At 40.3% G+C, this 16,305-nt stretch overlaps 1 protein-coding gene across 1 annotated transcript in view; it reads right to left on the reverse strand.

The window, feature by feature from the left end:
- The window catches only part of LOC140729842 (eukaryotic translation initiation factor 3 subunit E-A), a 163,342-nt gene that overhangs the window by 34,865 nt on the left and 112,172 nt on the right, over positions 1 to 16,305 (reverse strand). Inside the window, exon 10 of the mRNA XM_073050055.1 lies at positions 8,330 to 8,439. Coding sequence (XP_072906156.1) covers positions 8,330 to 8,439 — 110 coding nt within the window. The remainder of the gene's footprint in view (positions 1 to 8,329; positions 8,440 to 16,305) is intronic.

The following is a 16,305-nucleotide window of genomic DNA, read 5'->3' on the forward strand; positions in this document are numbered from 1 at the left end:
AGACATGATGATGCTCAAATCATCTTTTCAGGGTGAGAGATAGTGTGCTTCATGTGGGTTCTGGAAATCAGCAGACTCTGCCATAGGCTGGGTAGGATCTTTGGATAGGTGTACGTTCCTTCCTTTATTTGTGCTTGCTCTTGTGGGAAATGCTGAATATCCTCAACCTTCTTGGATCCTCTCTGATAAGATTTAGAGGTGTTTGGGTTCCCATGAGTTGTTGAGGATGTTGCAAATTTTCCAAGGTGGCTTTAAACACATCCTTAAAAGTTTAAACACGAAGTCCTGACGAAGGGTCTCGGCCCAAAACTTCGACAGTGCTTCTCCCTATAGATGCTGCCTGGCCTGCTGTGTTCCACCAGTATTTTGTGTGTGTTCCTTAAAAGTTTTCTCTGTCTACATCACTCACACCAGACTCTAGAAAGAAACACTTTATTCTAAACAATGTCACTGCAGCCGATTTCCAAGGACACAGCAGTCACTTCTATGGTGTTTTGAAACAATAAAACAACTCACCAATTCGAGAGAATCCCAGACCTAAGACAGATCCCAGATCTCGGATCTCAGACAGCTAATCACACACGAAACCGCTTGGTGTGTGTTGCAGCATCTCTTGTGTCTACCAATTAAGATCATAATTGCCTGGAGAATAATCCTGAAAAAAATGTAAATGCCTAAAATAGCTGGAACAGTTAACATCCCTCAGTGAAGACTTTTATGAACAACAACAGAAGCCATATTGGTGTTTGCCAGTACTGACCTCTAACTGGTAGATTCTCAGACAACTGTCAAAACTCTGTTGCATGTGACTGTTCTGTTCAGCCTTTGCCTTGATTTGGTATTTTATAACTTTGCTCTCTTACGGTAAATTTTAACTTGCGATTTACAGTTCAGCAGCATTTATCTACCATCAGGGCAGGATTACTTAAGGCCAGCTGTCAAAATTGCCAAGGTGCTGCATGATATGCTCCATCCAATATACTAATGCTATTAGATTCTGACAACATTCAGCTTATCCCACCCAGTCAATGGCTGATGGACAGATGCACAAGTATGCATTAATATCAGAGACATGCAATTATGTGACACTGAAATTTAATGTTAGGCATTTCACTGCTCAGCTCTTGAGGGAAAAAGTGACTAATGGTACCCTTTTGGTCTTTGTAGAATACCTCAAAGCAGGTGGTGTAAAATGGCATTTCTTCTAGTTCAAAGAAAGGTCATTCACCTCCATGTGACTGCTTGGGAAAAAAAATCACTACTTGCAGCATACTACTATTGCAGACAGTTGGTAATAGAAAGATACACAATAGTTCCATGTACAAGCTTTATTTACATTTTGGCACCTAAAATGCCTTATATTGAACAGTTTCAGAAATTTCTGTAGCTGATATTATCTATTTGCAATGGAGGTACAAGATAGACTGTAGATGATGGAAGTCTGGAGCAACACACACAAAAATGCTGGAAGAATTCAACTAGTCAGGTAGGATTTATTTAGGGAAATGGGCAGTCAACATTTTGTAGACTGACCTGCGTACAGGACTGGGAAGAGGGGAGTTAGCCAGTATATAAAGGTGGGGTGGAGGTAGAACCAGAGCTAGCAGGTTCATCATGACGAGAAGGAAAAGACAGGCAAGTAGAAGAGGGGGAGAGAGTGGAAAATAATGTAAGGGAACAAAATGGAATCTGATAGGACAGGACAATAGATTATGGAATATGGGAAGGAAGCAAGAAAGGGAATTAGAGGGTGCAATGAGTAGGTGATGGGCAGTTCGAGAAAGCGGAGGAGTAATAAGGAATGGTTGAATAAGGGTAAACGAAGGGGCAGGGTCAGAAGTGAGTGGTACGCTGAAGAAATCAATATTCATAACATCAGGTTGGACAACAGCAAGGTAGAATATGAGGTAATATTCCTCTCATCAGCACCTGGCCTCAACTTTGTGGACAGACACGTCATCATAGAAATGGTAAATAGAATTAAAATGGCTAGCTACAGAGCGATCATCACCATTACAGCAGATGGAGTGGAGATACTCAACGAAGCACTCATTAATATAAATGAGGCCACACAAGGAATACCAGATGCAATAAGTGACCTGATGGACTCACAAGTGAAGGACTGCCTCATCTTGAAGTTCTGTTCGGGATCCTGAAAGTTGGTGAAGAGAAGTTGTAGAGGCAGGTGTAAATGCTTAGTGCTACATCTATTTGCATTGGACAAGAAAACGGTCAATTTCAATCGTTTTTCATGAGTCAATTCAAACAGAGGTCTCAAGCAAGTGCTTCCCTCACTCACAAAGACGCTCTTCATGTGAGTATAATCTCAAGATTCACTGAGGATACATACATATACAAGCAAAACAATCTCAGTCTGCATGCACTTTTACACAGGTGTATAACTACTAAGTCAGATTCTGACAATGAATCTACAATTTATGGGTAATTTACTAGCCTTTAATTGCTTTCAGTTATTAACAACTTGGATTCTCATAAGGAGAACTTACAAGGGCCTTAGATTAGCCAGGTGAGCAAATGAAGTATTATGTCTGTGCTCCAGGCTAGGCATGAGCAATGCCACATTACATCCAGTGTGCATGTGTCATATGCAGTATCCTGTACAAATGAGATATAGCATTAAGATAACCCCAAAACACACTTCCAATTAAGTATATTTCTGACTTGAACCATGAAGTTGCTGTTTTCTCTTCAACCTACAAACTTCCACAATCACACATTGATGTTAACCTAATGTAGCTGGCAATGTGCATTGGGAGGGAGGAAAGAACTGGGCTTGTTTTCCTGTTGTGAGCACATGTTCTGCTCTGTTGTGTTCTGTGTTGCACTGCCAAGCATTCAGGCCATGCTATGTTGGTGCTGGAATGTGTGGCAACACTTGCAGGCTGCCCCCAGCACGTCTTTGGCTGTGTAGGTTAACGGAAATGACACTTCACTATATATTTTGATGTACATATGATAAGTAAATATAAATCCGAATCAGAGGTGGGTTAAGAGAGGGATGGGAAATGTAGGTTGGAACTTGGTTTCAAGTCAGGTTGTGAAATCAGGGCAAGAGATGGCAAAACCACACTAGCTAGTTATACTGAAGAATTAAATTTTATGACCCCCAAGAAGTTAGTGGTTCAGGCTCAGCTCCGCTGTTTTGCATGATATGATATTCTATAATCACAGCTCCATCTTTCAGCCAGACACAAGCAAAAGACAAGAATCCATATTCAACAAAGCTGGAGCTGGAATATTCCACATCATTTGGAAAAGACAAACTTCTGCAAAAAGAAACTACTCAGCTGGCTTTAATTGCAAAGATTTTGGCAATAAAGCATCAAATTATTTTTCAAAAGAAATATCTATGCCAAATATGGCAAGACTGGTTAATTCATACATGTTGGGGAACTTCTCACCTAATCCATTAACTTGGGTAACAGACTGACACCCAGCTGAATCCTCCAAGAACTAAAGAATTTCTTTAGGAATTTTAATCCAATATTTTACTGCTCCCTTAGCCTACAAAATACATGTGTGACTGACTAAAGAGCCATTACTTGTAGAAGTGTTTCTCACAAATGTCTAGTAACTTATATAAACATACAAGCTTCAAAAACCATTACTAATAAGCAGTAGAATTGAAACAAATAGACACTGACACTGTGGGGCCCTGCTCTCCTCAGAGAAATTTAAATACATGAGCTGCTCTGCTAGGCATTTAATGGTTTTATGAATTTTTAAAAAGTAAAATACAAAAACAATTGAGTGAACTTGGCCTTTTCTCCTTGGAGCGACGGGGGATGAGAGATGACCTGATAGAGATGGATAAGATGATGAGAGGCATTGATGGTGTGGATAGTCAGAGGCTTTTTCCCAGGGCTGAAATGGTTAGCATGAGAGGGCATAGTTTTAAGGTGCTTGGAAGTAGGTACAGAGGAGATGTCAGGGATGGGTTTTTTTAAAACACAGAGAGTGGTGAGTGTGTGGAATGAGCTGCCGGTGACGGCAGTGGAAGCGGAAACGATAGGGGCTTTTACAAACCCCATTTCCAGAAAAGTTGGGATATTTTCCAAAATGTAATAAAAACAAAAATCTGTGATATGTTAATTCACGTGAACCTTTATTTAACTGATAAAAGTACAAAGAAAAGATTTTCAATAGTTTTACTGACCAACTTAATTGTATTTTGTAAATATACACAAATTTAGAATTTGATGGCTGCAACACACTCAACAAAAGTTGGGACAGAGGCATGTTTACCATTGTGTTACATCACCTTTCCTTTTAATAACACTTTTTAATCGTTTTGGAACTGAGGATACTAATTGTAGTAGATTTGCAACTGGAAATTTTGTCCATTCTTGCTTGATATAAGACTTCAGCTGCTTAACAGTCCATGGTCTCCGTTGTCTGATTCTCCTCTTCATGATGTGCCATACATTTTCAATAGGAGATAGATCTGGACTGGCAGCAGGCCAGTCAAGCACATGCACTCTGTGTCTACAAAGCCACGCTGTTGTAGCCCGTGCAGAATGTGGTCTGGCATTGTCTTGCTGAAATAAGCATGGACGTCCCAGGAAGAGACGTCACCTTGATGGCAACATATGTCTCTCTAAAATCCTAATTTTCACCTCAGAGTCAATGGTACCTTCACATACATGCAACTCACCCATGCCGTGTGCACTGATGCACCCCCATACCATCACAGATGCTGGCTTTTGCACCTTTTGCTGATAACAATCAGGATGGTTGTTTTCATCTTTGGCACGGAGAACTCGACGCCCGTTTTTTCCGAAAACTAGCTGAAATGTGGACTCATCTGACCACAGCACACGGTTCCACAGTCTTTCAGTCCATCTGAGATGAGCTCGGGCCCAGAGAACTCGCCGGCGTTTCTGCATAGAGTTGATGTATAGCTTCCTCCTTGAATAATAGTTTCAAGTTGCATTTCTGGATGCAGTGACGGACTGTGTTAAGTGACAATGGTTTTCCGAAGTACTCCCAAGCCCAGGTGGTTATAATTGTCACAGTAGCATGACGGTTTCTTAGGCAGTGTCGCCTGAGGGCTCGAAGATCACGCGCATTCAACAGTGGTTTCCGACCTTGCCCTTTATGCAGTGAGATGTCTGAATTCTCTGAATCTTTTCACAATATTATGTACTGTAGATGTTGAAAGACCTAAATTCTCTGCAATCTTGCGCTGAGAAATTTTCCTTTTGAACTAACAATTTTCTCATGAATTTTGGCACAAAGGGGTGAGCCACGACCCATCCTTGCTTGCAAAGACTGAGCCTTTGATGGACGCTACTTTTATACCCAGTCATGATACCTCACCTGCTACCAATTAGCCTGCTTAATGTGGAGTCTTCCAAACCGGTGTTACTTGAATATTCTGTGCACTTTTCAATCTTATTTTAACTCTGTCCCAACTTTTGTTGAATGGGTTACAGCCATCAAATTCTAAATTTGTGTAAAATACAATTAAGTTGGTCAGTAAAACTATTGAAAATCTTTTCTTTGTACTTTTGTCAGTTAAATAAAGGTTCATGTGAATTAACAAATCACAGATTTTTGTTTTTATTGCATTTTGGAAAATATCCCAACTTTATTGGAAATGGGGTTTGTAAAAGACTGCTGGATTGCTACATGGAGCTTAGAAAAGTAGAGGGCCATGGGTAAAGCCTAGGTAGTTCTAAGGTAGGGACATGTTCGGCACAGCTTTGTGGGCCAAAGGACCTGTATTGTGCTGTATGTTTTCTATGTTTCTACAATAACTTTTGAGAGATTTTTCCAAAGGCCGTGAGATCTGTGCTATCTTCTGCTTCCCAAACAAATTACATCACCATAAATAATAATTGTCATTTTCACCACTGCCATATGCGTGGTGCGATATTTTTATTAAGCATGCTTTGAGCTTATTTTTAGTTAACAGATTTCTTGATACTGAAAACTATTCTCCTTCCCAATGCATCCCCCAGAACACTAGTTAACAAGGGGCCAACAGGTTTTGTTTCATTAGCCAAATGCATGTTAATCATTAGTTAAACAATTGCTGTCAATATGTTCAAATAGTACGTGTATTCTGCAGTATCAAACAGTGCCAAACAAGCAACTATTATACCAAATATTACAAACAAGTCACAAGTCTGCTGTAATGGCTACACCTCTTTTGTCAGCTCCAAGGGAAAATAAGTTATTTTATTCAAATAGATACACACGCACACTGAGTGGCTTTTAAAGACACTTCAACAAAAATAAAATTCTAGTACATTTCTTGTATTATTCACCATTAAAAAACTGAGAAGATTCCACACTTTTATTTAAAACAAACCACATTCAACTCTATATGATTGACAAAAAGATTTTCTTTGTTCTTTTCAGGATTTCAGCCTCCAATCAAAAATTAATTATCATACATTGAAAAGGTGGGTGAGGAAGTGTTTGCTGCCTTAAGCCTACACACCAGCATCCTTAGGTTCAATTTTCCATTACATTATCTTTCATATCATCATGTTGCAACAGATTTCATATTCTTAGCCATAAAAACTATTCACTCACCCCTCGGAAGTTCTCATGTTTCATTGTTTTACAGCACTAGATCACAGTGGATTTTATTTGACTTTTGTGACACTGATTAACAGAAAAAATTTTTGCGGATGTGACAAAACACACTGATGAAGGTAGAGCAGTAGATGTAGTGCATATGGATTTCAGCAAGGCATTAGAATAGGTACCTCATGCAAGGCTTATTGAGAAAGTAAGGAGGCATGGGATCCAAGGGGACATTGCTTTGTGGATCCAGAACTAGCTTGCCCACAGAAGGCAAAGAGTGGTTGTAGACGGGTCATATTCTGCATGGAGGTCGGTCATCAGTGGCGTGCTTCAGGGATCTGTTCTGGGACCCCTACAGTCGGTCAACGATCGGAACAAATTTAAAGGATAAAGTGAGAAAGGCTGTGCCCCAATGAAAGCTACAACTATTACTAGGCGACGCAGTGGTTTAATTATTGGGTTTTGGGGTTTTGATCCTCACATCAACCTGGTACAGCGGAGAGCGCACTCGATAGCGATCTGTCACTGGATCGAACTTGGGAAGACGTTCCCGAGTCCGGCGCTGAAACATACGTTCTTAAGTGTTTTATATGCATAGAAAGGTAAAATATATACTATATACTAAGACAAACGTTTGACTAACTGACATAAAATAATACCAGATGTACCTGTTCCGACTCACTGAGTAAGAGAACTTCCGATTTTTTTCAATCCCAATCCACAATAACCCACGCATATCCTCCCGTATAATTTTAAATCATCTCTAGATTACTTATAATACCTAATACAATGTAAATGCTATGTAAAATAGTTGTTATTCTGCATTGTTTAGGGAATAATGACAAGAAAAATTAGTCTGCACATGCTCGAATAACAAGTGCTGGAAGAGCACTTCAGGTTTTCTTGATTCGCAGTTGGTTGAATTCACGCATGCGGAACTCGCGGATAAGGAGGGCCGACTGTTTATAAAAGTCATATAACTGTTAAACTAGAGATTAGTAGTGATATCTCAGATCCTAAAGGAAACTAGTCACAACATGAAAGTGTGTTGAAAACAGACAGGGGAGATGCAAAGGTGAGAGAAGTTTGAGCACAAGGTGTCTGAAATCACAAGCTTCACTCAAAATCAAATCTATATCAAACAATACATCTCAAAAAGAATGAGGCAGACGCACAAAGCGCCACAGTATCTCCAATGAATCTCACTTCAAGTGCAGACACATGAATTCTCTCAAACTCCACTGGTTTAGTCCACTGGTTCAGAAATTATTTGAACAGTAGTAAGCACCTGAGAACTACATAGACAGTAACATTTATTCAAATAAAACTTAAACACAAGGTTCCATGACCACTATCCACTTAATTTGCATTTCCATCAGTTAAACTGATCTGTTGAAGTTAGAGTATTACTCAAGCACCATTCAAAAGACTGGCTATAATTGGGTTCCAGGAGTTACACATTTCTGGGAAAAATCAACTGTTGCTGGAAATGAAAAAACAAAATGCTGGAAACACTCACCTTGACAGGCTGCAGCTGCAGAGAAACAAACAGATGAATGTTTCAACTCTGAGACCCTTTGTCAGAACTGGGAAAGGGTAGTTCCCAGTTCTGATGAATGGTCTTAGACCCAAAGCATTTGCAAGTTTCCCCTTCCACACATACTGTCGAGTGTTTTCAGCATTTTCTGTTTTCATGTCTAGAGAAGCTCACTGTGAGATCATGATTTAAGACGTGCTTCTACACAAGTTGGTGATTAAGAGGCATCTGTACCTGATGCTAATGCACTGATGAATACGACAAAATGTCTCAAAGATAAAGAGCCGGGCATTTTCTATGAAGTCCTCAAGGCAGGCCACCAAGAAGAAATCATTCACAAGCACCTGAAATGAGAATATACATATATATATATAAATAATCAACGAAAATTCCACAATAAACCATTAATATAGCAAATAACACACATTTTACACGGCCCTCTTTCACTACATTTGTAGTAGTTTGCAATACATCCTAACCTGAAATGATTCTCATCTTGGAACATCAGCACCAAAAAAAATTAAGTTTCTACATAACAGCAATGAACAGAAAGATTTAGAGCAACTCTATGAGCAGAAAAATTGTTAACCAGCAAAAGCACATCTCTAAGCAAAACTATTCATTTTGGAAACCAGCAAGAGAGTTCTGTCCTTAGTAAGGTTAGCTGTTAGATAAAGGGAGAAATAAAATTCTTTTAAGTATTGTTTTATTCTCCTGAACAGATTGATACAGATGGATACCAAACTTATCAATATCAACGCAAAATTCTCACCAGCCAATCTAAGATTTTAAGATGGTACTGACAAGTGGTTAATCTTTGCATGCAGCTCCAAAGGGAATCATCAAATATTCTCATTTAGGACCACTACAGCTGAAATCCACAGTCATAGCCATGGGTATTTTAGTAAGAAACATCATTTTAAGATGTTTTTAAAAATCTATCTATCTTCTATCAGCAGACCCCAGACTAGAGCATCAGGTCACGAGTACAATTCCTCTTTAAGATAAAGTTAGTTAGTTAAAGTCTGTCCTAAGCCTCATAGGTTCATCAGGCTAGTGCTTATGCTGGTTTCCATAGCGTGAAGCGACTGAGAGTACAAGACTCACCCCCACCCCCTGGATAGGACACCAGTCTATCGCGAGGTTAACCTCCAGCATTTTGCCAGTACCCATTTTCAGCTGGGTGGACTGGAGCAACGTGTGGTTAAAAGCCTTGCTCAAGGACACAACATGCTGCCTCGGCTGGGGCTCGAACTCATGACCTTCAGATCACTAGTCCAATGCCTTAACCACCTGGCTACGTGCCACTCTTTAAGCAAAAGAAAGTGTTAAAATGCAGGGCCGTTAGATCCCCATTTCCTACTATCCTACTGGCAAATGTACACTCTCTGGAAGATAAAATTGAAGATTTCAGAACAAGATTGCAGTACCAAAGGGACATTAGGGGCTGCTGTGTAACTTGCTTGCAGGAAACATGGCTACCACACCCCCCCCCCCCCCCGCCATTTTGGATGCAGCTCTGCAGCCCGAGGGCTTCGCCTGACTGCCAAGACAGGACAGCCAAGCCTTTTAAAGGTAGAGAAGGAGAATTATGCTTCATGATTAACTCATCGTGGTGCACAGATGTGTCAGTTCTGCCTCAGTCCTGTTCATTTGACCTGCAACATCTAGCAATCAAGTGTCTTCTATTTAATCTGCCAAAGGAGTTTACTACCATCATCCTGGCTGCACTATACATTCCACCCTTGGCCAATGTCAGGCAAGCACTGGAGGAGCTCAGCACAATGATCTGCAGTCATGAAAAAGGGCACTGATACCTTCTCTGTTATCATGGGGGATTTCAACCAGGCCAGCTTGAGAAAGTCGCATATCAACTACCAACAAAATATTGCTTATGGACCCAGAGGAGCCAACACATTTAACCATTGTTACACCATCATCAAAAATGCTTATCATGCCATCAAACACCTGCATTTTATAAAGTTGTGATCACATCTATGCTGTACATCTATGTTCAGCACACAGACAGAGAGTAAAGATCATAGTACCAGTGGTGCGGACTAAGGGATGGTCAAGGCAGATGGAGGAACATTTACAGGACTACTGTGAGCTGCCTTCGAATTTGAATTAATATGTCAAGTTGTTACTCACTTCACCAAGACTTGTGTAGATGAGTGTGTGCCTTCAAAAATATACTGGATATACCCAAACCAAAAGCCGTGGATGAACCAACAGAATCGTAGACTGCTGACAACTACATCTGTGGCATTTAAGACAAGTTATCTAGAATTATAAAAGGTACAACCAATAGAAGGCTATTTTAAGAGTGAATAAGCAAATCTGATTGAAGTTAGGAACAAGAGCAGATGTACCATCAGTTCTGGCAGAGTTTGCAGGCCATTACTTCCTACAAGGTGAAACTTAACATCATGAACATCTGTGATGCCTCACTCCCAAATGAGCTTAACACCTTTTATGCATGCTTTGAAAGAGAATAAAACTAAACCTGTGTGAACTCCTGCAACATCTGGTAACACTGTGATCTCTGTTTTGGAGGTAGACATCAAAACATCTTTCAAGAGGTCAAATGCACGCGTCAGGGCCTGATGGTGTACCTGGTAGGCCACTGAAAACCTGTGCCAACCAACTGGCAAAAGCATTCAAGAGCATCTCCAATTTCTCACTGCTACAGTCAGAGATTCCCACCTGCTTCAAAAGGGTGACAATCATACCCGTGCCCAAGAAGAGCAGACTATTGCCCAGTTAGAACCACAGAACATTACAGCACAGAAACAGGCCTTTTAGCCCTTCTTGGCTGTGCCGAACCATATTTCTGCCTAGTCCCACTGACCTGCACCTAGACCATATCCCTCCATACACTCTCATCCATGTACCTGTCCAAGATTTTCTTAAATGTTAAAAGTGAGCCCGCATTTACCACTTCACCTGGCAGCTCATTCCACACTCCCACCACTCTCTGTGTGAAGAAGCCCCACCCCCAATGTTCCCTTTAAACTTCTCCCCCATGTCCTCTGGTTTTTTCCTCCCCTAGCCTCATGGAAAAAGCCTGCTTGCATTCACTCTATCTATACCCATCATAATTTTATATACCTCTGTCAAATCACCCCTCATTCTTCTACGCTCCAGGGAATAAAGTCCTAACCTATTCAACTTTTCTCTGTAATTCAGTTTCTCAAGTCCTGGCAACATCCTTGTAAATCTTCTCTGCACTCTTTCAACCTTATTAATATCCCTTCTGTAATTCGGAGACCAAAACTGCACACAATACTCCAAATTTGGCCTCACCAATGCCTTATACAACCTCACCATAACATTCCAACTCTTATACTCAGTACTTTGATTTATAAAGGCCAATGCACCAAAAGCTCTCTTTACTACCTGTGACACCACTTTTAGAGAACTTTGTATCTGTACTCCCAGATCCCTCTGTTCTATTGCACTCCTCAGTGCCCTACCATTTACCTTGTATGTTCTACCTTGGTTTTTCCTTCCAAAGTGCAATACCTCACACTTGTCTGCATTAAACTCCATCTGCCATTTTTCAGCCCATTTTTCCAGCTGGTCCAGATCCCTCTGCAACCTTTGAAAACCTTCCTCACTGTCAACTACACCTCCAATCTTTGTATCGTCAGCAAATTTGCTGATCCAATTTACCACATTATCATCCAGATTCATTGATATAGATGACAAATAACCATGGACCCAGCACTGATCCCTGTGGCACACCACTAGTTGTACTCACATCTGCTATAAGTGCTTTGAGAGGTTGGTTATAGCCAGAACCAACTCTTGCCTAAGCAATGACCTGGACTTGCTGCAATTTGTCTATTACCACAATAGGAATAACTATGCTGTTTTTTGATTACAGTTCAGCCTTTAACACCATCATCAATATGCTCCAAAACTTGGGCCTCTGTACCTTCCTCTGCAACCAGATCTTTAACTTCCTCATCAGTAGACCAAAGTTAGCACAGACCGGAAATAAGATCTCCTTACTGACAGTCAACACCTCAAGAATGCATACTTAGCCCATTACTCTACTCTACCTACACCCATGACTGTGTGACTGGGCACAGCTCAATGCCACCTATATGTTTGCCAATGGCACAACAAGTTTTTTTATGCAGAGTGGTGAGTGCGTGGAATGAGCTGCCAGCAGCGGTGGTGGAGGTGGAAATAATAGAGTCTTTTAAGAGACTCCTGGATGGATACATGGAGCTTAGAAAAATAGAAGGCTATGAGTAAGCCTAGGTAGTTCTAAAGTAAGGACATGTTCGGCACAGCTTTGTGGGCCAAAGGGTCTGTATTGTGCTGTAGGTTTTCTATGTTTCTATGTTACAATTGTCAGAATTTCAGATGGTGATGAGGAGGCACAAAGGAGTGAGATAGATCAGCTGGTTGAGTGGTGTCACAAAAACAACCTTGCACTCAACATCATTAAGACAAAGGATCTGATTGTGGACTTCAGGAATCAGAAGTCGAGGAAAAATACAGCAGTCCCCATTGAGGGATCAGCAGTGGAAAGAGTGAGCAGCTTCAAGTTCTTAGGTGTCAACATCATGAAGATCAATTCTTGACCTAACATACTGATAACATTACAAAGAAGGCATAACGGCGGCTATATTTCATTAGGAGTCTGAAGAGACTTGGTATGTCAACAAAGACTCAGTGAATTTCTACAGATGTACCATGGAGAGCATTCTAATTATTTGTTATGAAAGGACCAATGCACAGGATTGGAAAAAGCTGAATAAAGTTGTAAACTCAGCCAGCCCCATCATGGACATCAGCCTCCCCAGCATTGAGGACATTTGAAAAGGCGATGCCACAAAAAGGCTGCATCCTTCATTAAGGACCCACTTCTTTTCACTGCAAGCATCAAGGAGGAGGAACAAGAGCCAGAAGACATTCACTCAATATTTTGGGAACAGCTTCTTCCTCTCCATCATATTTCTGAATGGACAATGAATCCATGTATACTAACTCACTATTCTTTGCATATTTTGCTTTCTTTTTGTACTTCTTATCCCCTTTAATTTTGGATATACTGTGTATACTGTAATTCAAAGATTTTTAAAAATTACTATGGTTGCACAGTACTGCTGCCCCAAAACAGCAAATTTCAGGATATATGCCAATGATATTAAACCTGACTTTGAATCTGACTCTGATATTGAAGCAGCAGCTGGGGCTCACTGGCCAAATGCCAGTGTATGCAATAGTGTTTAAATGAAAAATAATCCAAAAGTTAGATATCAATGTTATAAAAAATTCACGGGGTCTTGCTGTGGGAATAACCTGAGTTACAGCCTCTTTCAATTTTGTAATGGTCGGAGAAAGGGAAAGTCAGCTCAAAAAGGCAAATGCCAAAAGGTTCTTTGGGTGTGATGCCTGACATATGCTGCAGCTTATTATTTAATACTTAATTCTGTACCTTTTCCATCATTCTTCTTTATCACAGTGCTTATTAACTGGACAACAACTTTACATATCACTTATCTACTCCAAGCAGAGTCTCTATTATATCTACGATTTAGTTTAGCTTCCTTTCAAATCCAAAATCAACATCATGAAAAACAACTAGCACCAGCCATTACTGGAAATTCAATCCAATACTCATGCATGAAATTAAAGCAAAACAGGAAAAGAGCCAACAAAATGCTAATGCATTATTCACCCTGACCATATTACCTACTAAGACAAGTTGTAACAGCTACCTTCAGACCTATATAATCAAATTGCATTGAGAATACTGTGAGAACGTTTGGGCAAACAGCTAACTCACAAAGGACTACAATCTAAAACTTCACTATTTCCCCAGATAGTGTTTTGGTGCACCAATATTTCCAACAGACCGTCAGCGTCTGCAGTTTCAAGTTGCCACTTTGGGCTGTGAACTGTCCATTATTCATCCAAATTAAGTAATCTTCCCTTAAGGTGGAAAATTGCAATCATATTACTTTCTACTAGTCTGATTGATGATGATTTTTACATTGGTCTAGCCTCCAAGGAGATCTGAAAGCACAGACATTGCTCCTTCCAAATGGCAACCCACTCTGTGTTGTTACAATGAGAAGCTCGAACAATATTTACGGTCTGGTTTGTCAGTGTTGTGTCCTGTCACAAATGTGATTTTCCAACAGACAGATATGGACTGATCCTCACTGTTAAATGATATCAGAATACATGTTCCATTATGAAGTGACGATAAAATTCCAAATCAGAAGAAATCAAAAAGTCACAAACTCCTATAACCACATCAGAGCCATTAATATTTGAAATATTGCAGGAAGCAAAAGCTGGAGAAATTACCAAGCCAGCCTTTTCTATGTTTTATTAATTCATGCATCCAGGTTTAAAAAGATAATGAAGCAGCCATTCTGACTTCAACATAATATCTCTCTCAAATCTGCAACTTCAATCTGTTTTGATGTTTCTCAAGAATTAGTTTAGGGGTTTCTACGACTGTTAAAGCACATCTTTTTTCAAACAATGGAACTTATAATATTCTGCTTTACAAAGACACCAAAATCCAACATTTTGTTATAACTAGTCTCAGACCATCCCAGATCAGCATGCTCTGGGTTAAAGCGGCGCGAATGAGGTATTTCACATATATAAAATTATGAGAGGAATAGATAGCAGGATCTTTTCTCCTTTTCAAAAGTGAATAAAATTTAGTGGGCATAGATTTTGGGTAAAGGATAAGAGATTTAGAGGTGAACATAGGGGGACCTTTTTTTCCACCTGGAGAGTGGAACCTGGAATGCACTGCCAGAAAAAGTAGTGGAAGCAGAGTCACTGTGAGCACTTAAAAAGTGCCCAAATCATCAGGCATAGAAGGCTACAGGCCAAATGTTGGAAAACATAATTAATATGGAAGGGTCCCTGCTGGTTAGTGTAGATGTGGAAATTCTTCCATGGTCATCCCACTTTCCATCCTGTATGACACTGTGATTTAAGCCAGAAATTTGAGCCAAGTGGGTGAGGAGAAGGCAGACAAGCTGGAAGGTGGTAAGTGAAGCCAGGTGGGTGGGAAAGATAAAGGGCTGGAAAAGAAGGGGTCAGATAGTAAAGGACCAGTGTGGCCTCTTACCCCTTTTCCTCACCTATTGCCTCCTCCTGATGCCCCTCTTTCTTCCCTTTCTCCCATGGTCCACTCCCCTCTTCTATCAGATTCCTTCTTCTACAGCCCTTTACCTTTCCCACCCACTTGGCTTCACCTATCATCTTCCAGCCTGTCCGCTTTTCCCTCCCCCACTTTTTTAAATTATGTTATCTTCTCCCTTTCTTTCCAGTCCTGATGAAGGGTCTTGGCCTGAAAAATTGACTGTTTGTCCAGTTCTATATATGCTGCCTGACCTACCAAGTTCCTCTGCATTACACAAATTCCATTTTATTCTCCTCACCCACATTTCAATCAGCTCCCCCAACCAGATTCTACTTTTCTTCTATACAATAGGAGCAACTTACAGAGTCAATTAACCTACCAATCAGCACATCTTTGGGATGTGGGAGAAAACAGAAAATTCAATGGGCTTGTGGACATAGAACTCTTTACTTTCTCTACTCAAGAGGGTAACTATATTTTCCATGTTTGTTTCATCTGTGTTGTCCTCACATTTGCACTTTGCCTGCCTGTATCCCCATTTGTCACTCTTCCCTCTGCACTCACTGCCACCTAGTTTTATATGAGCACCAAATTTGGATACAATACACTTAATTCCATCATCCAAATCACTGGTGAAAGTCATGAACCACTGGAGACTCAATAAACACCTTTGTGGCAGCGATTTCTCAGCTTCCATTCTTAAAATCTGTTCCCAAACTCTTTTCTGACTTTGACCAGTCATTAACCAAGATCAATATACAGTGGCATGCAAAAGTTTGGGCACCCCAGGTCAAAATTTCTGTTACTGTGAATAGCTAAGCGAGTAAAAGATGACATGATTTCCAAAAGGTATAAAAGTTAAAGATAACATATTTCTTTAATATTTTAAACAAGATTACTTTTTTATTTCCATCTTTTACAGTTTCAAAGTAACAAAAAAGGAAAAGGGCACGAAACAAAAATTTGAGCACCCTGCATGGTCAGTACTTAGTAACACCCCCTTTGGCAAGTATCACAGCTTGTAAATGCTTTCTGTAGCCAGCTAAAGGCTGATTTATACTTGTGCATTGCATCTACA

This window comes from Hemitrygon akajei, chromosome 1 (assembly GCF_048418815.1).
Source record: "Hemitrygon akajei chromosome 1, sHemAka1.3, whole genome shotgun sequence".
Taxonomy (NCBI): Eukaryota; Metazoa; Chordata; class Chondrichthyes; order Myliobatiformes; family Dasyatidae; genus Hemitrygon; species Hemitrygon akajei.